The sequence below is a fragment of the Strongylocentrotus purpuratus genome, unplaced genomic scaffold (assembly GCF_000002235.5).
Source record: "Strongylocentrotus purpuratus isolate Spur 01 unplaced genomic scaffold, Spur_5.0 spur5_scaffold_14, whole genome shotgun sequence".
Taxonomy (NCBI): Eukaryota; Metazoa; Echinodermata; class Echinoidea; order Camarodonta; family Strongylocentrotidae; genus Strongylocentrotus; species Strongylocentrotus purpuratus.
The window spans coordinates 30841196-30863901 of NW_022145599.1; the positions used below are offsets into that span (position 1 = coordinate 30841196).

Genomic DNA, 22706 nt, shown 5'->3' on the forward strand with positions numbered 1-22706 from the left:
TTGCCCCAATTTTTCATGAAAGGAAAATAGGCCATGACACAATTGCGCTTGAGCGCCGCTGGTGCCGGCATATAGTGCAGACTGCAGAGGTTAACGAAGAGGAAAATAGGAGGATCAATGAATGCTGAAATTGATTACATGGGGAATAAATGAATAGTAGAATAATGTGTGAATGTCAAGTGCACACAGAAAAAGGCAGAGCTTCACATTAATAGGGGCCTAATATCTCTAGATCCGGACCCCCAATGTTTCAAATATTTTACGCAGGGCTCATAGGCATGCAGACTCCAAAAGTGAAATTCTAAATACTCCTACCCCCAAAAGTTAGTATAAAGCCCTGGATACGCTATATGGGATGGAATTTGTTAAATACCATGAACAATTTTCACTGGGTTATGTGTTGTAGAAAACCATAATTTCTGAAATGTCTTTATGGAATGCCTACATGTACATGTATGTAACTTATGTGATCGCTTCTTCAAACTGTTAGGTAATACCTTATAGGTATTTTATGACACATTATTGCCATTAAAGCAGGGAGCATAACCTTTTTCTTGTTAATACCACAATACCTTTGCCTGTAGGCTCAAATGTCATGATACACATTAGATAGGGCTTTGGGCACAAGTAATGTCCTTGGTCTATTTACATTTCAAAGAATGAACATTTTTGTTCATAGAACACAGAATTTCTGCAACCATGCAGCTGCCAGCAACACTGATACCCAAAGTCAAATCAATTTATAATAGCCTAGAAACTTCATTGTCTCTCCACATGGTGTGATGTTACTCAGACATGAAGGCAGGATTTAAGAGTGTGTCCATGCCAAGTTTTAGCCATGATTAGCCTTCCTTGATTAGGTCTTATATTGTCTTACATTGTCTTATCATGGTGTGTCAGTGTGATATTAGCCAGACATAAAGGCAGGAGTTGAAAGTGTGTCCAGACCAAGTTTTACTCTTGTCCCGATAAGAGTGGCCTTGACACATTTTACTGTTCATTTGGTAGATCTCACATGCCATACTTTTAATTTTGTTTCTGTAAAAGCAGAAACTTTCACAAATTGTTGAGGAGTAAGGACAGCCATTTTCACTTTCGCAAATAAGAAAAAAAGTCCATAGAGTGGAGAAGTGTGACGTCATAAAAAAAAATCTATTTTTAGAATTTCTCAATTTTTTCTTCATATTCCGAAAGAACACCCAAAATAATGTCCAAATGTTGAAAACCAATTGAATATGTTAAGTATTGGCTCAGATATGACCATCTTAATGAATATATGTCCTATGGCAGCTCAGTGTTATATGCTCTGGCTCCTAACCATTAGGAGCCAGAGCATATAACACTGAGTTCCAATGGGGAGTATATTTATTAAGATGGTCATATCTCAGCCAATATTTAACATATTCACTTGGTTTTCGACATTTGGACATTATTTTTGATGTTCTTTTGGAAAATGAAGAAAAAATTGAAAAATTCTAAAAATACATTTTTATGACGTCACAGCTTCGGTACTCTATTGTTGTATCAATGTCAATCAGATTAAAATATTTTGCAACATGAAACTTTTGTGAATTAGAACTGCTTGCAAGTTCTAACTTTACAGTATTCGATATTGGAAAATTAAAAAGTTGTATGGACGCACCCAAATTACAGTTGTGGACCAACATACGTGGTGTTGACTGGTCATTCATGGTTAACTCCTGTATGGCACCATGATTCTAACCTCACTTAAAGCCCTCTTTCCTGCCAAGTCTTTTATTCAGTTACCAGACCTTAATCCTAAACTCCTGCTTAATATCTGGTTTTGTCACATTCAAGAGGAAATTAATAGAGATAGGAAGTAGGTTGGAGTTGATAGTATCCTCTCCTTCCTGAAAATATTTTTGTATTGAAATGCTTCTTTGTTTTCTTTATTACTTTCAACATAATTATGCAAGTTCTCACAAGAGATTTTTTTAAAGATCAGTGTCCATTAAAATAACCTTACTGAACAAATAGAACTGTGTTCATCATCAGACACACATAACCCATATTCACGTTTTGCATTCATCATCAACAAATGAAATAAAAATGAAATAATTAGAAACATTACCGAGAACTTGAGCCCCTAAAACTTTGTTTAGAATGTAGGTATAAGATGAGAGAGTGAGATGGAAGGGAAATTAATGATAACGATAAATGGTCAACCATTTTCTGTCTAAGTGATCTTCCACTTTATTGCTCGTACATGTAGGCCTACATGTAGTATGTTTATTTGCTTGGCATGTAAATATATCTTTAATTTCAATCTAAACATACAAATGAGAGGGTTTTTTTCTTGGATGAAGATTATATCAGCTTGGTTGGCAGGTCACGTACAGTAAATGAAAGTAACACATGTGCAGACTTTTGTCTCTATAATATATATGTTTTTTCCTGAACAAAACTAAAGGAAATAGCACAAACAATTAACTGTAAAAATAAGCCCTATCAAACTCTGTATGGGTGGAAAAAAAACTAATTAGTTTCTGAAGACTCTCTGCAATAGTAAACAAGTCTGCATGATATGTTTTTTTTTTTTTTTACTTTTTATATCAGTTTCATATATGCTGTTGTTGCATCATATTTGTCTTAGTTCGGGGTCATATTACACACTGTAATTTGTGTATTGTTAATATTATATTTATTTGATTTTAGAGTTTTTCATTATCACATGAACATACATGTACATGTATATGTCTTTTGTACGATGGTTAGCATACATGTACTTTACTTTTTGTGATATTTCTATGAAGGAACTGTTCATCAACTTCATCCAAGACCCTCATGGGTCTCAAATACAATGCCTTTGTCCTTTTACGAGCTTACCATAGCCAAATTATACCTATCAAATAATTATTTAAATAAATAGGTAGATAAAGGAATTATTTGAACTTTGTTTTCACCAATCTTCAAGCACATGTCAGTTACGCAAATGAACCGTTTTTGTGGTTGAGAGTACATAAGTGTGGAGATTGATTCATATCTAAAACAAACACAGACCTCTGTGACAACACATTCTTGCAATGTGTTTGACAATGTTGTTGGTTTAGAACTAAGCAGTCACGCAGATTATACACAGAGCACAGTCAATAGTAACTGAAGCTTGCGAGAAATGAAGGTAGAAATTTATGCACGCACTTACAGTGTATAGTGTATTTTGGGGGTATTATTGTCATGTGTAACTTACTAATTTTCAACAGCCGATAGAAAACATGAAATGAAGGAATTGATGAGGTCTCCGAACTTTAATACCATTGAAAGTTCCTTATGAATAACATGCATTTTATGCTCTTCTTTATCAAAGAATGTACCATGCCTGCCGAGAGCTGAAAGAAAGAGTGTTCAATCCCATCATTTATCATGAGGTTAATGCCTTTCTGGCCCTCTGTCTTGGCAGATGATATTACATTACCTTTAATACAGAAATTATTTTCAGTTTTTGTCACTTCACAATTTAAAGCCTGTCTGTACTAGTTTGGCCAGGTGGGGGGGGGGGGGGGTTTACCTCCCTGCAAGGTCACTGACAGGTGGTTATCTCATCAAATCAGCTCTCAATTAACATTAAAAAAGAGGATCATGGGGGACCAACAGGTACCGATTAGGCATTGTTTGTTATAACGAGGGCGCAACTAGCTATAAGTAGTGCAGTGGGGCTTTAACATTTGAATAGAACATTAAATGAATAAAACATATTGTCTGCTTTGAGCGAGAAGGCCCATAAATCATTTTGCACGTAGTTAATAGACTTTGCGCCTTGCTACAGCCAAAAAATGTGTACAATGTAACAAATGTATAGCGTATCTTGCTCTGTGCCCAATGAATGCAATTACGGACCGTCTCATGTACCGATATGTAAATCTCATAGAATGTTTTAAAAGGAAATTGAAACTTACACTACAATAGTTCTTCTTTTACATGTACATATCCTTGTTACCCCTCCCCCCCCCCCCATCATTTGTATCACGTTCACATGAAATACACACACAGATTGGCGAGGTCATAAACCGCATCACAAGACAGACTGGAACTCGAATTATGGAGCCAGGGCCCTCTCCACCCAAGTACCTGAATTCTTTAAGTCCCTCATCGGATTTCAAGCTCGTGTCTAACCGAGCAAACACGTAGCATGTTTCCTGTTTGGGGTAATATTCTCATTATGGAAACGTCCTCCCCTCAGCAATGTAAACTCATTCAGAAAATTCCTAGATGGCTTTATGACTGGCTGGACGTTGTTCACCCTCTTAGTCAAATACAAGCTGTCTAATCACGCTCGAGTATATAAGGTTTACCAAGTGAAATATGTTTGGTGAGATTAGAGACCTTGCACCTCATTGACAGTAATATTTTCATTTAAAAAAAGTGTCAGCTTGCAAGGTTTGTCACTTTTATTGCGCGAGGCACACTGACCCTTCTTTGGGCAAGCCATAGACCCCATTCTCATTACCAGATAATCTTACACAAATTCTTGAAGAGATATTGCAATCTAGTGGGTGCTGGATCGTTCTACCCCTGAGGTGATAACACCTTTGATTTGAAGTTTCTGGTCTTACAGCTAGTAGTACTCATGAAAATGATTTTTTTTAACCTTAAACCCATTTGCAACCCTAACCCAAAACCTTTGACAAATTAAAGCCAGAAGCAAACGTCGCACCAGCGAATATCTGGGGGTGTTCTTAAAGCTGTTGATAATAATATGAAGGGCCAGAGAGGATGCCCAAAGTTTTTCCTGATGTTCTAACAAAGTGTGACTATATTTCCAATAACCACAATTAAATTATGATGATAACAATAATGATGATGAATAATATTGCTAAGCACTTAATACCATGTTTCTATTAAGCACATTACAAGGACAAATGATAACATCTAACCCCCCCCCCCCCCAAAAAAAAAAAAAAATGTTGTCTTTGGCTCCTAACAGACTAATATTCTCTGATATTAGGAGTTGATCTCAAGATTACCCTGTAAACAAGACTATCATCTTTGTTCCTCCTGGATAGCCTACCCTACCATTCTTTTATTTACGACCTTGACATGACCTTCATACTCCCCCATTGACTGTTACACTGTCAATGGTGAAAGTAGGTTAGGTGAAAGTGGGTCAGATGCAAGGAAGTCAAGGACCATTCAGCTAGGATGTGGCTTCTTGGGAGCAGGTATCTCTTTGGTATAATGTACTTCAAACCAGATTTACAGTGACCGGGAGAGGGGGGGGGGGTGGGGGTGTTTCATAAAGCTGTTCGTAAAGGTACGCATGACTTTACAAACGACTTGAATATGAAAAGCCAAATGGGATGCTCAACCATTTTTAACTGCATCAACTAAAGTTAAACTGTGCAGATGTAGGTTAACATTCTTAGTGTAACAATCATTTTTAATGCAAAGTATATTTTTTGCCATAATTTAAGTGTGGTTATTGGAAATATAGTCACACTTTGTTAGAACATCAGGAAAAACTTTGGGCATCCTCTCTGGCCCTTCTTTATTTCATTCATCATAAAAACATCATAACAAACATATAAAATACAGAACATAGCGTACAAGTTAAAGAGAAACATTTACAATACAGCACAACAACAAAAATATATATGAATGTGGAGACAGCTAGGAAAGCCAAATGCTTTATTGGTGCTGCCACCAAAACAGTAATAAAGTATAATACAGTATTATATTGTTGTTTGAGAAGGTGATTTAAAAAAAAAAAAAAAAAAAAAAATTATCACTATTGATATTAATTTCAACCAATTACAATGCTGCAGGTACATGTACCAGCATTATCTTGTTTGTGACCCAATTAATAGAAAATGTAAGAAGTATTAGGGACTTAATGGCGATATGGGAAAACAAAGGACCTTTGAGTAGATGCAAGGATATTTATTTGTGACTTTGTCAGAGTACCAGTCTTATTTATTCTCGTGTCCCAGTTTTTAGAAATGAGTTTAGCTGACGCCGGTCATGAAATTGTATTTCCCTGAAAAAGATGGTAAGAGAACTGAGTTGTCTTTAAATAGAATTATTTTGTGATTTAGAACTCTTGTAAGCTGCTGCCCACAAGACCACCAGCCCCTAAGACCGACCACCAGCAGTACTGACAATATCAGTTTTGCAGGATTTCTGAGAAATAATCACATGATTCATGAGACCGATGGCCCATAAGACCAACCATTTATAAGATGGATTTGTCAGTCTTGCAAGTGTTTTGAGTTTTATCAACTTTTCTGCGAGTGCTCAAGACCGACATTGCCAGTCTCTTGTCTCTCTTGCAGTCTGTCTGCTCAATGTCCTGACAATGTATATTAGATACATGAAGTTTCACAAATATTAATGAATTAAGAGTTTACAAAAGTTTTACAGACATTATTCACTGTATTTCAAAATGGGTAGTGGGAAATGCAGCACATGATGCATCATTTATAACCAGTCTCTCTCTCTCTATTTCATTCTCCATTTTTACTAACAAAATTAGTTCAGCAATTTTTTACTAAACTGCATGTTTTGTTCTCTATTCTACAGAGTTACCAGACCCTTTTGCCAAGATGGTGGTAGATCATTCGTAGATGGCTCTGGAGAGTGCCACTTTACGGGTATCTTGAAAACCAGAAAACTGTACATATTGAATTCCACTCACCAACAATGTATAGCTTATAAATTCTTTACATTGAAAATATAAAATCATTCATAAGAATATATACTAAACTGCCTTTTTTTCTTCTCTCTCTCTCTCTCTCTCTTTCTTTTGTTGTCTAATCTACAGGGTTGCCCGACCCGTTTGCCAAGGTAGTGGTTGATGGATCAGGACAGTGCCACTCGACAGACTACTGCAAAGGAACTCTTGATCCAAAATGGAACCAGCATTATGACTTGTGAGTATATTGGCATGGCCTTGACATTTTCTGCTGTTTATTTTAATGCATTTATTTTAATGAATTTTTTTAACAGCAAATGATTTCAGACACATAATTGGCAAAACAAGTTACGATATGGAGCTTTTTCAAGGTTTTCATTAAAATGTATCTTTAGAAATCGTCATCTCTTGGAAGCCTCTTAGACTTGAGGCGATGATTGTTTTGCCAAGATCATATTGGTCTATTGTCTGAGTAAACTGATGTAGTTGTTATTTTGTGGGTAAGGGGGGGGGGATGCAGATTTATGATCAAAACCATTATGCAACATTGGCTTACAAACTCGTCTTTCTTTAGTACTTATCGAGTGAAAGAAAAAATAGCATAGCTTGAATTGGTTTTGGTCTGTTGTTACATTAATATGCAGGTTGCACTGATTGAAAAATGCTTCTTGCTCAAAATGAAGATAAACGAATCTGAAGATATTACAAAGAATAGCGAGCAAAAATAAGACAAGCATCTCAACATCATAATTCTGAAAATTGAGAAAAGCTTGGTATATTATCGTTCCACATCATCTCACAGTTTGAGAGTTCAATATTGCCATACACATCCTCTCCCAGGCTAAAATCCATGGCAAGTCATCGTACTTCGTTGACTTCCCTTGACTCCTCGTTTGCGCGCCGTGCAAGGAGACATATACAGCTATATTTGGAATAGAAGATAATTTCATGTCTTGGCAAGAAAACATCATTTACATGGATGTCTGGCAGAGGAGGCAGGGCTCAGCAAACACTCTTCTCCGTTCTCTGCATCCATTAATTCCCGTCAATTTGTCTGCCTGATTCTCCTCTCTCTCCCCCAAAACAAGACTGGCGTGGTTTAAGGCATTTGACTGGCGGCTTGGAGTGCTAGCTAGCTGCCTAGCGTGCCAGTCAGTTGTCTATGCCTGTTATATCTATCATTCGGCAGCCTGACACTCACTTCTCGCTTTTAGACCCTGGTTCCATCTTGGAACAACGGCGCTTCCAGAATGCGGCGTTGATTCGCCAAGGCTCCTTGCCCAGTTCCAGACAAGCTTCTTTCAGCTAGCTGCTCTATGAAATCTTGGCATGAATCAGAATGGAGAACACTGGATCTGCCTAATCATGCAGGAGCTCTGTCTCCTACTGTTTTTCAGTGTGCTTTGTTCTTCAGGGTTGCTTCCTGACTGACGCTGGCTGAGAGAAGTTTGAATTCTAAGGAAGGAATTGACCCTTAAAGGGAAACACTGACACTCATGGGGGAAAGATGAATGATGTCTTAGTCTCTTCTACTTCTACTCCTTCTATTTCTATTAGTGATAATGATTATTTTTAAGCCATGCAATGAAAAGCCTTTTTGTGGGGGGTGGAGAACCAACAATATTTTGTACACTGACAAACGGCACTTATTGGTGAGGTTGTCTGAAGTAAAAAGTTTCTTTAAAAAAAGAAAGATCTGGAATGAATAATTTGCAATGGTTCCCAATAATTTCATGCTCAGTAAAAATAAGTCATCATGCCACAGTTGTTTAGAAAGTGAGACAGGGCAAACCAAAATCGACTAGCATAGACGATTATTTTTTCTATGTCGTGACTACAATATTACCAGTAAATCTTTTCATATTCTGTATGATTAAAGTCGCTTTTGATGATTTTTTGTTAGCAATGCCTTTAATACCAAAATCCTCCTACAAAGTCATGCATTTCTTAACTACTTCATCACACTTGTCTAAAACACTTTGAACAACTTCACACCCTCCTAGGAATATTGAATTCTAGATAGGAGGAGACCGCGCTGTCTGTCTCCCTCGTCTGTTAAAATTTTAAATTGCAATTAAGGCACTGTGTTGTAAGACGTGCACACCCATGTTTTACAGCCTGAAATGCACTCTGTCTTGAACAGACTAATTGGCCAGCCAATTTAGGTGGTAAAGTACTTTTTTTTAAAGTAAACAGTTTGATAGGGCAGTGGTATAAAGCTGAACATGCTGCTGAATGTCTACTTGTTGTAAGGCCAAATAAAAAAAAAAACATGTTTAGCGTCCTGTTTTTTGGAAAAATAGGAAAGAGGAGGCCCCCTTTTTTTTTTTTTTTTTTTTTTAAATCAGAAATAGATCCATTTTAGCAGTGTTTTAGCAGTGTTTTTTTTCTTTAAAAAAAAAAAAATCAAAAATTTCAACAAAAAAATTTCAACAAAAAATTCACAAAAAAAAAAAAAAATAGGAGGCGGCCCCCAAAAAGGAAGCGGGCAGGGACGCTTAACATGTATATTTTTTTAAATGGCCTAATACTGAGTATTTTCTTGTTTTATACTCCTGACATTTGAATAATTCCAGGATTAAAATCAATGAAGGTCCCTAGCAACTCGTTGATAACCTTCTGTGAATAATTCAGCCGTCTCATATAGGTTGGAATCATTGAATACATTGAAATGATTGTGAGATGTATTTCAGAATTCAATCATGAATGTTTGTATGGAAAAGGCAATCCAGCCTTGGAAGTAAATTGTTTGAGCGAAAGCAGACAAATAAAAGAAACAGATCTTGTTAAGCCAAGTAGAATTAAGTCTCAGTTTCTTGTCTCTGCCTTTTTCCTTTTCAACACACCCACTTTTTATTATTTTCTTCTATTAAAGACCACATGCGAATTGAATAATGAAATGGATGAATTATATATCGGGAAAGCTTATGAGCCATGGTTTACAATAATATCAATTATATGCCATTTTAGTGTCTGTCGGAGGAGTATCAGCTCTCTGAAAACACAAAATCTAAAGCTTTGAAAATCAGAAGTTGTCGACCTCAAAACTTGCTATCGACTTGATGACATAATCTTATGTGGAGTACACATTTTCACAATGACTTTGCATTAATTAATCTAGCACTGCTCATTGCCTCAGCTACACTGTATATAGTGATCCGATCAGGTCTACGTGTTATTTCGTCACTGTAACTTACGCAAATTTGACCCCTGTTGAACCGTAATTTGGAAGGGTGCAGAAAATGAGGTTTTGATTTGCTTTTTTGCTATAATGACAGGATAAATACTTTTTATTCCTTTATATTTGTATTCTACATTCATTCAGTTTTCCATTTATATCAAGTTGTATTTTCATCGGATAGGGTCTTTAAGTATATTCTGGTGTAAGTTTAAAGCTCACTGCTCGCTATATGTTCCTCCTGAGATCTGATTTTTGAAGAAATGACAATTATATTATATACGTAAATCTAAACAAGCATCATCCTCCTGATTCACATGTAGGTTATAAATAATAAGAATACCAGAATTTGATTACATTTATCTCTTCTAGTCAGAAGAAAAGCCGCATAATAATAATAATGATAAAAACGGTGCTTATAAAGTGCTTACCACCGACGTCTCTAAGAGCATGGGCTGAATCATAGACAATCCCACAACTGGTGTGACGTCACTACGATTGTGAGCCGATTAGCTTTTTTCTTCCCCAATGAAGCTTGATATTCCTTGAAATTGAGATATTATTAACCATATGACTATTCAGATCCTCGGTCTTTAAGATTTTACATGTTTGAATGTTCATATCAAATGCTAATTAATGCGAATTCTTCCCTAATTCTATTACAGTCTGATCTTACAGTGTGCGCTGGGCTTTTAAGATATCCCTGTCGTTGTATGTACCTGGGGATTTATTATTGGTTTTTTCATTTCTATATTTACATTTTTCAAATTTTCCTATGTTTTGCAGACGTGGAGCCAATGCAGTTATGCCTTTGATTTTCTGTCTTTCTCTGTTGAATAATATAAATAATTAAATACTCAATTTCCAATTTATACTATGACACTACTCAATGGCCCGAATTCACAAAGCAAGGTTTGAGCTCAAACCTCCTTTTGTTTTGCCAAACCTCCTTTTGTTCTTTACAAATCAGGTTTGTAAAAAACGTGTAAAACGCGTCATATGACGTACGAAAACCAAGGTTTGTCGACAAACCTCCTTCGGAATTCAGGCCTAAGAGTTTACAATTTAAGACTATGAATTCAAGTTGTTAAGCTCTCCATTAATGTTCCGTAAATCATTAGCACTAGCAGCAGGAGGACAATTAAAGTCCAGTCAGACAGAAATAGAATGAGAGCATCAATTTTATAAGAAGACAATGCAAAACAAGTTTTGTGAAATGAGATCCATGTAGAAAAGCAGAACCTGGTAAAAGAAAGAAAAACTAAACACTGTTCTCAGTAGACAACATTATTTGATAATTCTTTAATTATCTCCATTGACCTTGTTGTGAGAGTTACCGTAAATCTCCGTGTATAAGGCGCACTCTTTTGCCGCCAAAAAAATTGAAAGTTTTTTTTTTTTTTTTTTAAGTTTCGATTTATGCCCGGCGCTATGCCTGGCATTGTCTCCCAGCTAAGTTATCTGTGTGTTGACTCACCATTCGGAAACTACAACAACACTCAAATTTGTCTGTCATCTTGGTTTGAAAGTAATCTTTCTAATAGATCTCAATATGTGGTTTATAATAATAATTCATGGTGTACCACAAGGTTCTATCCTCGGTACTCAACTGTTTTTAATTTACATTAATGATCTTACACATTATTCTAGAAACGACATTGTTACTATTATTTGTGACAAGTTCACAAGCACAAATCGGCGCCTTCAACTGCACCTTGATGTTAAATGAAAGTCCTTCCCTGCGTGGGTTTTCGGCAAAATATCAAAACATTATTTTTTGTGCCCCCAAAATAGGGGTGCGCCTTATACACGGAGGTTTACAGTATATAGAATTGTTGATAACCATACATTTTCATTAACCTTCTCAAAAAGGGACAATTGAAGAAAAAAATTACAATTTAAAAAGGAACTTCTGCAATGGTTTGGTTGCCAAAGTAGCTTTCTCCAGGGCTTCAGATCTCAGCATGATCACAAAACACTGTGACAAGCTAGAGGCAAAAATTTGAAAAATTGGAGAGAAAAAAAAATCCAAACTTTTGATAGTTTCCGAATGAGTGGCGCCAATGTCCTCTCAGACACAACACGGCACATCAGCCAGAGTTGCAGGATATTGGTAATAGCTGGTAATGGAGTCTTGGGGAACGTCTCCAAGGAATAACGGGACTGGGATACCCAGCCAGACAGACAGACAGACAGACAGACGTTTGCGACAGGAGTCTGAACAGTGCCAGAAGGAAGTGTAGGCTAACTGAATTTCCCCTTCAGATTTCCTCGGAGGAAGAAGGATCAGATGGGAGGCTGAGGCTGGGGGTGGGTGTGTTCAGCAGGGACTTGTCGTGAGATGGAATGTTGTGGAGGTTCATTTAGAACATGCTTGTACAGGTACATGAAGATTTATTGAATTGAGTTGACATTTATTTTCATCATCATGACTATAAATACAAAGATAAAATATGGAATTTCATAACAGATTACAATATCAAAATTACATATAAATTGACATAACAGCATTTAAAATATAAAGAAAATATGAAGGTATAAACCATGGTACAAATGAAAAATGGGACTAGATTGATATAATATGGAGGAAGAGCCACTGGAGGGCTCCTTAGAAACAGACAGGGAAAATTAAGTGAGCACTAGACTTTTAATAGGGAAGGGGCAGACCAATTCTACATTTATCATTATGACACTGTAGATTCAACTTCATTTTGAAAGAATGTAAATATTCTTAAATTCTCAAATTTGAATTCAGAAAACTGTAAGGGGAGGCAAGGCGTTGGTGTATAAAGCGAGAATTATGAATGATAGAAAGTAGTTGGGAGCAGACTCCTTTTATATTATATCCAAATTGTATCATTGTAGCCTGATCTGGAACAGGGTATAAACAAGTTTTACACTTCCATTTGTGAGGGCTACTTTAAAGTAAAATTATTGTTTTTTCAGGTTATTTGCAATGCCACCCATTCTATTTAACTGTAGCATTTTCAAGAGATGATGGGCGTGAATCACCTCAACCCACATCTTCTGTTATTCCTGTGGTGATGTTGGTGGTTCAAATCCAAAAAGCTTAAAGATAAAGTTGAGTTCTGGTCATGTGATTGCATTGTGAAAGAAACGGTGTGGAATCTATCAGAGAGGTTGATCATCTTGGCAAAGTTACAAGCACTGTACACAGAATGATGTATATGGGACTACACGAGCACATGGCGAAAAAAACCTACCCCCCCCCCCCCCCCGATTTTTACAATGTTTCATTCATATTTAGAATATGAAGGCATTTGAAGAGCCATGCTTTTCAGGGAACATGTTTAATCTGATGTTCTTCCACCCTTGCATAATAACAATGATAACGCTCACAAATTATTTTTTAGCTCTTCCCAGAACTCAACCTTCTCTTTAAAAGGTTGAAATGGATATAAAATCTTTACTTGTCCTGGTAGCTGTCTAATCTTGACTTCTTGTTGAACTATAGCTATGAAATATATACCAGCTTCCCAATTGGAATCGACTCTTGAACTTGAACATGTAGGCCTACTTCTTGAACCTATACATGAAGGCCTGCATAGTGCATTTCCAATGCCACCAAGGGGGTGTTTCACAAAGATCCGAAGTCAAACTTAACTCTAAGTTGGACTTAACAATTATGGAAAGCTGTTGGCATCTATGAAAATATTTTGTTAAAGTTATTTTAAAAGGCATAAAATGATAATTCAAATCATTCATATTTTCTATTATCAAGGAGATTTCATGTTCTTGATGTGGAATTTGTAAAAAAAAAAGTCTAAAAAACTTTAATATTCGCTTTTGAATATATTTTATTTTAAGACCTCAAATGTCTCTCCATAACTGTTCAGTCCAAATTAGAGTTAAGTTTGACTTAAAGCTTATCTGCCGTAGTTTACAGGAGGGATTAGACTGCCCTGCAAGGTCACTGGACAGGTGGTTATCTCATCAACTCAGCTCTCAGTTAACATAAGAAAAAGAGGATCATGGGGGACCAATGGTCACCGATTATGCATTGTTTGTTATATAGAGGGCGCAAGTAGCTACAAGTAGTGCAGTGGGCCTTAAAGTCTTTGTGAAACACTCCCCAGGTCAGTCCTTGAGCCACCTTCTCCTGTAAAACACTGCCTTGAGATTGCTCTTCCTAGAGTTCCTGGTATTCTTGAGTTCACTCTGTCGCCAGTATGGCACTAGCTAGCATGACCTGATTGATAGTAGGATGTAGTTTGAGCTAGATTGATGGGAGCTAGGTGGTTGTGTGAATGAGGTCATGGAGTGTGATGGAGGGGAGGAGGAGAGATGGAGAGATAGGGGGAGAGAGGGGGAAGAGAGGGGGAGGGATGGAGGGAAAGGGAGGGAGGGAGGGAGGGAGGGAGGGAGGGAGGGAGGGAGGGAGGGAGGGGAGGGGAGGGGAGGGGAGGGGAGGGGAGGGGAGGGGAGGGGAGGGGAGGGGAGGGGAGGGGAGGGGAGGGGAGGGGGAGGAGGAGGAGGGGAGGGGAGGAGAGGGGAGGGGAGGGGGAGGAGAGGAGGAGAGGAAGGGAGAGGGGGAGGGAGGAGAGGAAGGGAGAGGAAGAGGGGGACAGAAGGAGGGAGGGAGGAAGGGCAAGAGAGGGAGGGAGAGGGAAGAAGGCCGAGAGAGGGTAAGAGAGGGAAGAAGGCCGAGAGAGGGTAAGAGAGGGAGAAGGGGGGGGGGGTGAAAGGGATAAGTAGGATGAATACGGAAGGATGGAGAAAGATAGAGAGATGGGGGGGGGGGTACAGAAAGACAGGCATAACAGACACACAGAGAGTAAGAGAGAGGAAGGGAGAGAGAGAGGGGGGATAGAGATAAAAAAGAGGATAGAGTGGTCTCAGAGACTAAGACAGAATAAGGGCGGGAAATTGTGTACAGATAACTACACAATATGAAATGTTAAAACCAGGGTTATCAAACTATAGCATTTATAATAGGAAATAGGTCTGGACATAGCCTCTAAGTGAAGCCCGAAAACTAAAAGCTTTTTGGCTACTGATGGTTAGTTACTGTCACTCGACCTTTTCGATACAGCAACACTTTTCATCAAAGGCCTAACTAATTTGCGCTCTTTTTTTATTGGCAGTTAAAATGCATTTCATTTTGGCAAGATTAAGACAAGTCTAAGGCAGTCTAGGAGTCACCAGTCTCATCATTTAATTCACTCATTATCCACATCTTGCCTGTGAGACTCCACTCCTAAGAAACTAGTCCATTCTTCTCCCTAGCTCAATCAGACGTAGCCAGTGTCCTGTGAACAGATTTGACTTTTCATGCCCTGTTCACCCATGGCATATTAAATCATCTATCAACATGTTTAAAAAACACTTCATCAAAGTAATATGACACTCAGTCAACAACTGAATTATTAATATATACTTCTTGTAAAATTGATGTTTTTTGTTGTTGGTGTGTTTTGTAACTCAAGAATGAAACATGGACTGTTTGAATTAAGAGCCTATGTTGAATAATTTCAGATGTAGCTTTAATATAACGCATTCTCAAGAACCATAATCAGGAGGTATCAATTTTTCACACACTTAAAAATACTTTAAAATACTTGGTAGGGATATAATTTTGGTTGTAACTGTTTAAGCGTAGTGCACTTTACATTTCAATATCTTATAATACGACGAGTATAATAAAGTAAGCCTTGGTGGTTTGTTAGTGATTCTGTTCGATATGTCCCATACAGAGTAGGTCTCTTTTAAATTTATATCATCCAAGAATAACAAATCTGTTGATGCATGACCACAAAATAATGTTAGATATACCACAAAGAAACATAATGAAGTAAATGACCATATTGAGAGATTTTCATTATTTGATGAAATGAATGGACAAATGTTATACAGGTATGTTGTACAGGACACCTTGCTTGCGCTAAATTGCCCTGTTGGGCTTAACTACTTTTAAAAATCTGTAAATGCCGTTAACTTAGACTTGAAATGATTTTAATTTTTCAGGCACTGTTAAAATTGAATTTAAAGAAATGCAAGATAATATCGGTGGTGTCAATCTTGTGAAATTTCTGTCATCAAAATACTCCTATAAGCCCGTTGTGCTTTACTACTTTTAAAGATTCGTAAATGCCATTAACTTGCTCTTGAAATGATTTATTATGTTGCCATTATTTTAGCCCGCCAAATGTGAACAAAGCTGTATTGCTAATTATCAGTCCTTCCCGCATCATGAAATCATATCAGTCTTTATCCTCATTCTTTTTGTTGAACGTTTGTTTTGCTTGACAAGCGCTAATCCATGGTGGAACCAGCAGAGGAATAGTCGGGCCCAAGCCAGTCTGAACCATCAATTAATGACCAACTTTGCTCAATTTCCTTTTTCTTATTTGGGAGCAGGAGCAGTGGTTATTCACGGACTTGGTTTGTGAAGTGGCCTTTTGAAAAGCACTGTTTAACTGTTCAAATTGAATTTTTAAAGATGCAAGATAATTTGGGTGGTGACAGTCTTGTGAACTTTCTGTCATCAAAATACTCCTATATATATTCTATGATTTTTTTAATTTATATCCATACTCTTGTAAATTGAAATATTAGTATTCTTAATGAAATAAACATTGATTTTTCTCCTAACTTTTCTCCTAATTTCTCAAGATGATTTGTTTTTTAATTATGCTCTTGGACAAATGAATAATCTCCTTTCACAACCATGTCAAAATATTGAATGATCCCTTTAAAGATATGTTATTACAATTAGTTGTTTTTTTTATTAAAAATTTGTCCAAAGCTCAGTGGAAAGTAAAACCAAGCCAAATGAATGTGATTGAAATATTTTGATCCAAAGTGGATTATGTACATGTATGTAGATAACTATTGTTATAAATGTATTTTTAATTATGAAATTGATTAAGAAAGCAAAGCGAAAATAAGATGCGCAAAATTCTCTTTTGATACAATGAGCAATGGTAATTGTAATTTTCAATGTGTTGTTTTACCAATTTTAAGATGATATTATTATTCTGTTCTTGAGCCTATATAGTGCATATCAATTACATAAATAGCATCCCTATACATGCACTTCCATAAGAGCTCTCAACATTTTTACCTCTGTCTTTATGATCAGCACACTGTTTAACTATATTTTAACATTTTTTAAGGAAAACCATGCCAGGCACCCACTACACCTAGGTTGAGTGTGGCAAATGTAGATTAATGTCTTGCCAAAGAACGTTAACAAAATTGCAAGGACTTGAACCCTATATCTCGTTATCCACAGCCTGGCAAATCATCCACCAGACCACAGCACATGATTTATATATACACATTTCACCCACTGCCATTTCTAGTTCAACTTGAAATGTCACACACTCCCTTTAAAATCTGCTATGAGTCTGAACTTTTTTTGCGATTATTATGAGTGAGCTAAAAATCCAAAAGCAATGTGTCCTCACTTGGAGTGACGTTTTAATTGGGATTACAAACTAACAATAAAATCACTTAAAAGCCTTGAATAAGGCTGCAGGGAAGTTGGCAACCTCGCCTCAAGTCTAGACAATTTTTTTCTCCAAGACGATGTGTAACTTTAGGGTCGATGCCGAGAAAAGATAGTCGTAAAAACATATTGGGCCATTAGAAAAATCAATGGAGGAAGTTGGGGGACAATTTTGGTTGTGGATAAATTAGGAGACTGGACACTGTGTCTATTAGGCAGACAGCATAGAGGCTGAGAGGCTGGACTGTGGTGGAAGCTCATGTAGTCTGTGATGGTGTGCAAATCAAATGGAAACTGTGGAGAAGAGATAAAGAGAGAGAGATAGGGAGAGAGAGAGAGAGACAGAGAAAGAGCAAAACTTACAAGAAATAAAGGGATATGAAGAACAAGTTAAAATTATATTTGTACGCATGCATGGAGAGAGGGGGAGAGAGAAAGAGAGAGAGAGAGAGAGAGAAAGAGAAGGAGAAGGAGAAAAAAAGAGAAAAAGAGAGGAGAAAGGTTAGGATAGAAAGAAAAGTCATCAAGGTCATGATTTCAAGTAGCAAGATAATTCATGCAATATTTACTAAGCAAAAGGGGCAAAAATGGACAGGGTTGCAAAGATTTGAGTATGATAAATATATGAGCTAGATAATATAAATCAACAGACCATACAATATTAATAATAATAATATTATTTGTTTACTGCAAATTGCAATTGCCTCTACTGACTACTAGATAATTTGATGATGAATTCAGGAATTTTTATGTACTAAATCGGCATTTCTTTCTCTTTTTTGTTAAAACGATCTTTATTTATATTGACCTGAAAGGAATTTATATAATGGATACATACCCTAGGCATCGTATCACGAAACCATCGTAAGTACAAGTTTACCGACCTTCCTTAGAAACATGTGTTGAATTGAATACACTTGTTTCAACGGGTTGTCTGCGAACTTGTACTTGTTTCATGAAATGCTACCCAAATATTTACACCCCCCCCCTCTTTCCCCATTTCGCACAGTCCTGTACAAGTCCCTTAATAAAGCCCCACTGTCCTACTTCCTCCCTACTTGCTCCCTCTATATAGAAAACTTCCCCAATCGGTGCCTGTTGGTCCCCCATGATCCTCTATTTCTTATATTATTTGAGAGCTGAGTTAATGAGATAGCCACCTGTCAGTGACCTCACTGTGTGGTCTAATCCCTCCTTGCCAAACTAGTAGAGATAAGCTTTAAATTGTACATTGTATGTATGTAGTTTTGTAGCTACCCGATTCTAGGATAAAAAGGGTAAGTAGGTATCCTAATTCCAATCCTAATTCAAGACGGGTCATGAAACTTTGAAAAGCTACATGTACATTATACTGTATCTGTTTAGAGCAAGAAGGGCATTACTCTATGTCAGGCAGGCCTGATAAAAACCCGATTTAAATCGGTTTCCCAATTTTTTTTATTTTTCCCAATTTTTTTTTTCTTCCCGATTAAAAAAAAAAAAAATCCTGTTTTTTTTTTTTTTTTACCCATTTTTTTTCTTCCCTATTTGATCCTGATTTTCCTGATTTCCCTCTTATTTTCTCTATTCTTCCCTATTTTGCCCTATTTTGCCCTATTTTTGCCCAATTTTTTTACTCGAAATGGGGGAATGTTGTTACATGTAGATGCCAATTTTTCCCCGCGAATCCTCTTTTTTTTTTTTTACTCAAGGGGGGCGTGGTTGAGGGGAAAACAAAAAAACCTATTTTTTTTTTTTAGTGCTCACTATCACCCCTGCTATGTAAAGCGATATGAGTTGAATGCCCTACTGATTCTCCTTAGACGACTACATGATGTACACATGTAGTCTGCAGTGCCAGTGACTGCAACATGCTGTATGTACTCCAAAATGAATCATAAATTACATGGAAATTGGGATTTATTGGTCAATGAACTCTGCATGCACCTAGGAGTGAATCATTGGTCTGGCTAGCGCATGAATACATTATGTCACATTTTCATATCCATGTTGTACATGGACCCTATGATCAAAAGGAAATTTGATGTTGGGTTTGGATCAGACTCCGATAGAGCTGCAATTTTGTGAATTATGAAACTAGAATGGTAGGGTTCCCAGGAGTGATTTCAATTTGTAAAGAAATGCTGGCGTGCACCAAGTGAATAGAGATAGTGTGCTTGATCTTGGACTTAAAAAGAAGTCAGGAAAAATGGGATTTTTCAATTCAATTCAATTCAATTCATATTTATTTCATTTCCAACAGAAAGATAAACAAAGCTATTACAGATATTCTAACAGAAAGTATGAACAAAATGTTTCTTGGTAACTAACCAAATACACTTTACACATAAACAAAAATTATTACAAGAAATTCTTGATTTGAATCTGCCATCTGCTGCTTGCCGGGCAGTGACTCTACCACCAGGCCATCACTGGTCCATGGCACAGTCCCGATGAACCGGAAACCAAAATGAAATCGAAGATGAAGTGCAGTGACATTTATTCCACTATTCACAAAACATAATAAATGCTTAATTTTCTCACTAGACATATTTTAAGGTGGTTTCTCTTCCAGATTTCCCAGTGATTTTTGTATGTTTAGGTTGTCTCGCTGCTTCTTAATAGAATTTGCTTTATTGCGATATATATTCAAGTGCAATTGATACCCCATTAATTTGTGGGGGCAGGGGAAGGGGTGTAAGGATGTTTTTAGATTGAGCTTTAATCTGATTCGGGGAGCGCCAGGACTGTCTAGTCTAACAGATATTGGTGCTATACAAGAACCCATTAATTATTATTATACATATTGTATTGGAAATATAATCCTATTGATTTTGAAATGGAATATTATGTACAGGTACATTATAAGGCTACATGTTTGTACATAACATTTTACCAGACTGTCGCCTAGTAGTTATCTGTTTATAGTGTAATATGTTTTTATGGCACAGAATGAAATGAAATTTGTATCTTATTCACAAATCAATAGAGATATCATCTATCCAAATATTTAATTCTTTTTGTAATTTTAGGATCCCTTTACCACACCCAAGTGAATCAATCAATTGTAGGTTTTCCAACTTGACACTTACTAAATCGGATTTAATGCCATTTTTTTTCCTTAACATCTGGATTTGCCAACGTTGGAGAGTACAGTAGGAAGTTTCCTTTGCCTTTCTGCAGGTCAAGCTTTTAAATTGAATTATATTTCATTGGAGCGACTCGTCATATTTTGTTACTGTGAGGTGCTAGACACAATCAAGTCGGAAGAGGTCACTCAACGGTCAATCACAGAACTGACTGCATGGGGCTGCCACTGTGCATTTCTAATCTCATGCTCTCTCTCTCTCTCTCTCTCTCTCTCTCTTTTGCTCTCGCTGTCTCTCTCTCTCTTGCTCTTGCTCTTTCTCTCCCTCCCTCTCCCCCTCTCTCTCTCTCTCTCTCTCTCTCTTTCACACTTTTTCCCCTTCACTCTCATTCCTTCTCTCCCTTATTCTCTCTTTCTATTTCTTTTGCTTTCATCTTTCTCTTTCCTAACTAATTTTTATTTTCCATCAATATCTTTTATGGGATTTTATTGTTTTATTTTGTCTTTATCCCTTTTCCAAGACATCTCTAAGTACATGATGTCTACTCTCTTACATATGTTTGAATCTTTCTTTCCACCTCTCTCCCCCTCTCCCACTCCCTCTCTCCCTCTCCCACTCCCTCTCTCCCCCTCCCCCTCCCCCTCCCCCTCCCACTCTCACCCTCCCACTCTCACCTGTCGTACTACATCCATGTACCTATAGGACTACAGTTTGTTCAGTTTTATGTTGTGTTTGTCTCAGTGTCTCTGTTCAGTTGGTCTGTCTGTCTGTCGATCTGCTTTTCTCATTCCGTCTCCCACAAACCCCCATATTTTATTGAAATCACCCATACGGAGGGAGTCAGATGACGGCGATGGTGTGAAATTGTGTGTGACAGCGAGAGACTGCCAGTTATGGGGACAAGGCTAGCGTAATGAGGCCGGCAAGTGGCGCTGGCAAACGCATCTAACGCTGGAAATAGAACACTGCCTTCATTTCTGCTTTTTGTCTGTGATTTTTCCCCCAAGCCCTTTGTCAATCTTTGGCTTCAGTTAGTGCTGTGCAAAGTAGCCTCTTGTTCATTCATGCTTTAAGAATGGATACATGTGTGTTCGTGGGCAATGCATTGATTTTTTTTCTCTCCAAATAATGGTGTTTCCAGATCACAAATGAAACTCTCCACGTGACTATATAATTACCCTTATCCTTTTTTCGGGGGAGGGGAGGGGAGGGGTGGGGGAAGAAACTTAGTGCAGTGCCTGATTGTAATAGAATAAGCTTTTTATTCTTAACTGTGTTTTGAGCTCTGTATGTTATTCCTATTATAAAGTTGTTGACTAATTGAGGTTGAGTTTTTTTTTAGTCTGAAAAATTTCATCTCAGTTGTAACATTTGCACCAGCCGACTTGATACACTAGAATTTTAGAAAGTTTGTTGTATGGTAATGATGTTACAGATGTTTTTCCAATAATTCAATAAGTAATACATGTATGTACAATCATGGGCGTAAATCTGCAATTGATACCTGTTGTTCAGGGAGGGATGATCTGTTCATTCATCCCCCCCCCTGAACAATAGGTATTACGTAAGGATTTACGCCCATGTGTACAATGCATTTTGTATGACCAATTTTAAAGTTAAAGATAGTACTAGTTGGTTCTCTTTGATTATTCATTCGCTTGTTGGACCAAAACTACAGGTTTGATATAACATGTGTTTTAAGGGAAACGGTGATTCTTGAAATTCACTTGATTAATACAAATAACGTACATATGTATCCATGGCACAAGGAATATTAGCTTTGAAGATTAAAGGTACATTCTCAAAATTCAGTCTAATGACCTTTTTTTCTTTCCTTTCTTTTACTTTTTACCTCTACAGATTCCTGAGTCTGAGCGACAGCATCACACTGAGTGTATGGAATCATCGGAAGATCCACAAGAAGCAGGGGGCTGGTTTCCTGGGCTGTGTCAAGATTCTTTCCCATGCCATCCAGAGACTCAAAGACACTGGTTGTAAGTAACCTGCACCATCTGCCTCTCAAGGAACTGGTGTTCTGTATTTAAGCCAAACCATAAGTTAATAAGTCTTGGGTCTCTGGGCTGTGCAAGGTTCTTTCCCATGCCATCCAGAGACTCAAAGACACTGGTTGTAAGTAAACTGCACTATCCGCCTCTCAAGGAACTGGTGCCCTGTATCTAAGCCAAACCATAAGTTAATAAGTTTGGGGTTTCCTGGGCTGTGCAAGGTTCTTTCCCATGCCATCCAGAGACTCAAAGACACTGGTTGTAAGTAACCTGCACCAACCGCCTATCAAGGAACTGGTGTCCTATCTAAGCCATGGACATAATTTAAAAGTTTATA

The 22706-nt window shown here is 37.4% G+C and overlaps 1 protein-coding gene across 1 annotated transcript in view; it reads left to right on the forward strand.

The window, feature by feature from the left end:
- LOC574887 (E3 ubiquitin-protein ligase SMURF2) overlaps positions 1–22706 on the forward strand; it is a 63174-nt gene that overhangs the window by 20854 nt on the left and 19614 nt on the right. The window contains exons 3-4 of the mRNA XM_030984714.1: positions 6776–6884; positions 22224–22357. Of these exons, the coding sequence (XP_030840574.1) occupies positions 6776–6884; positions 22224–22357 (243 nt within the window). The remainder of the gene's footprint in view (positions 1–6775; positions 6885–22223; positions 22358–22706) is intronic.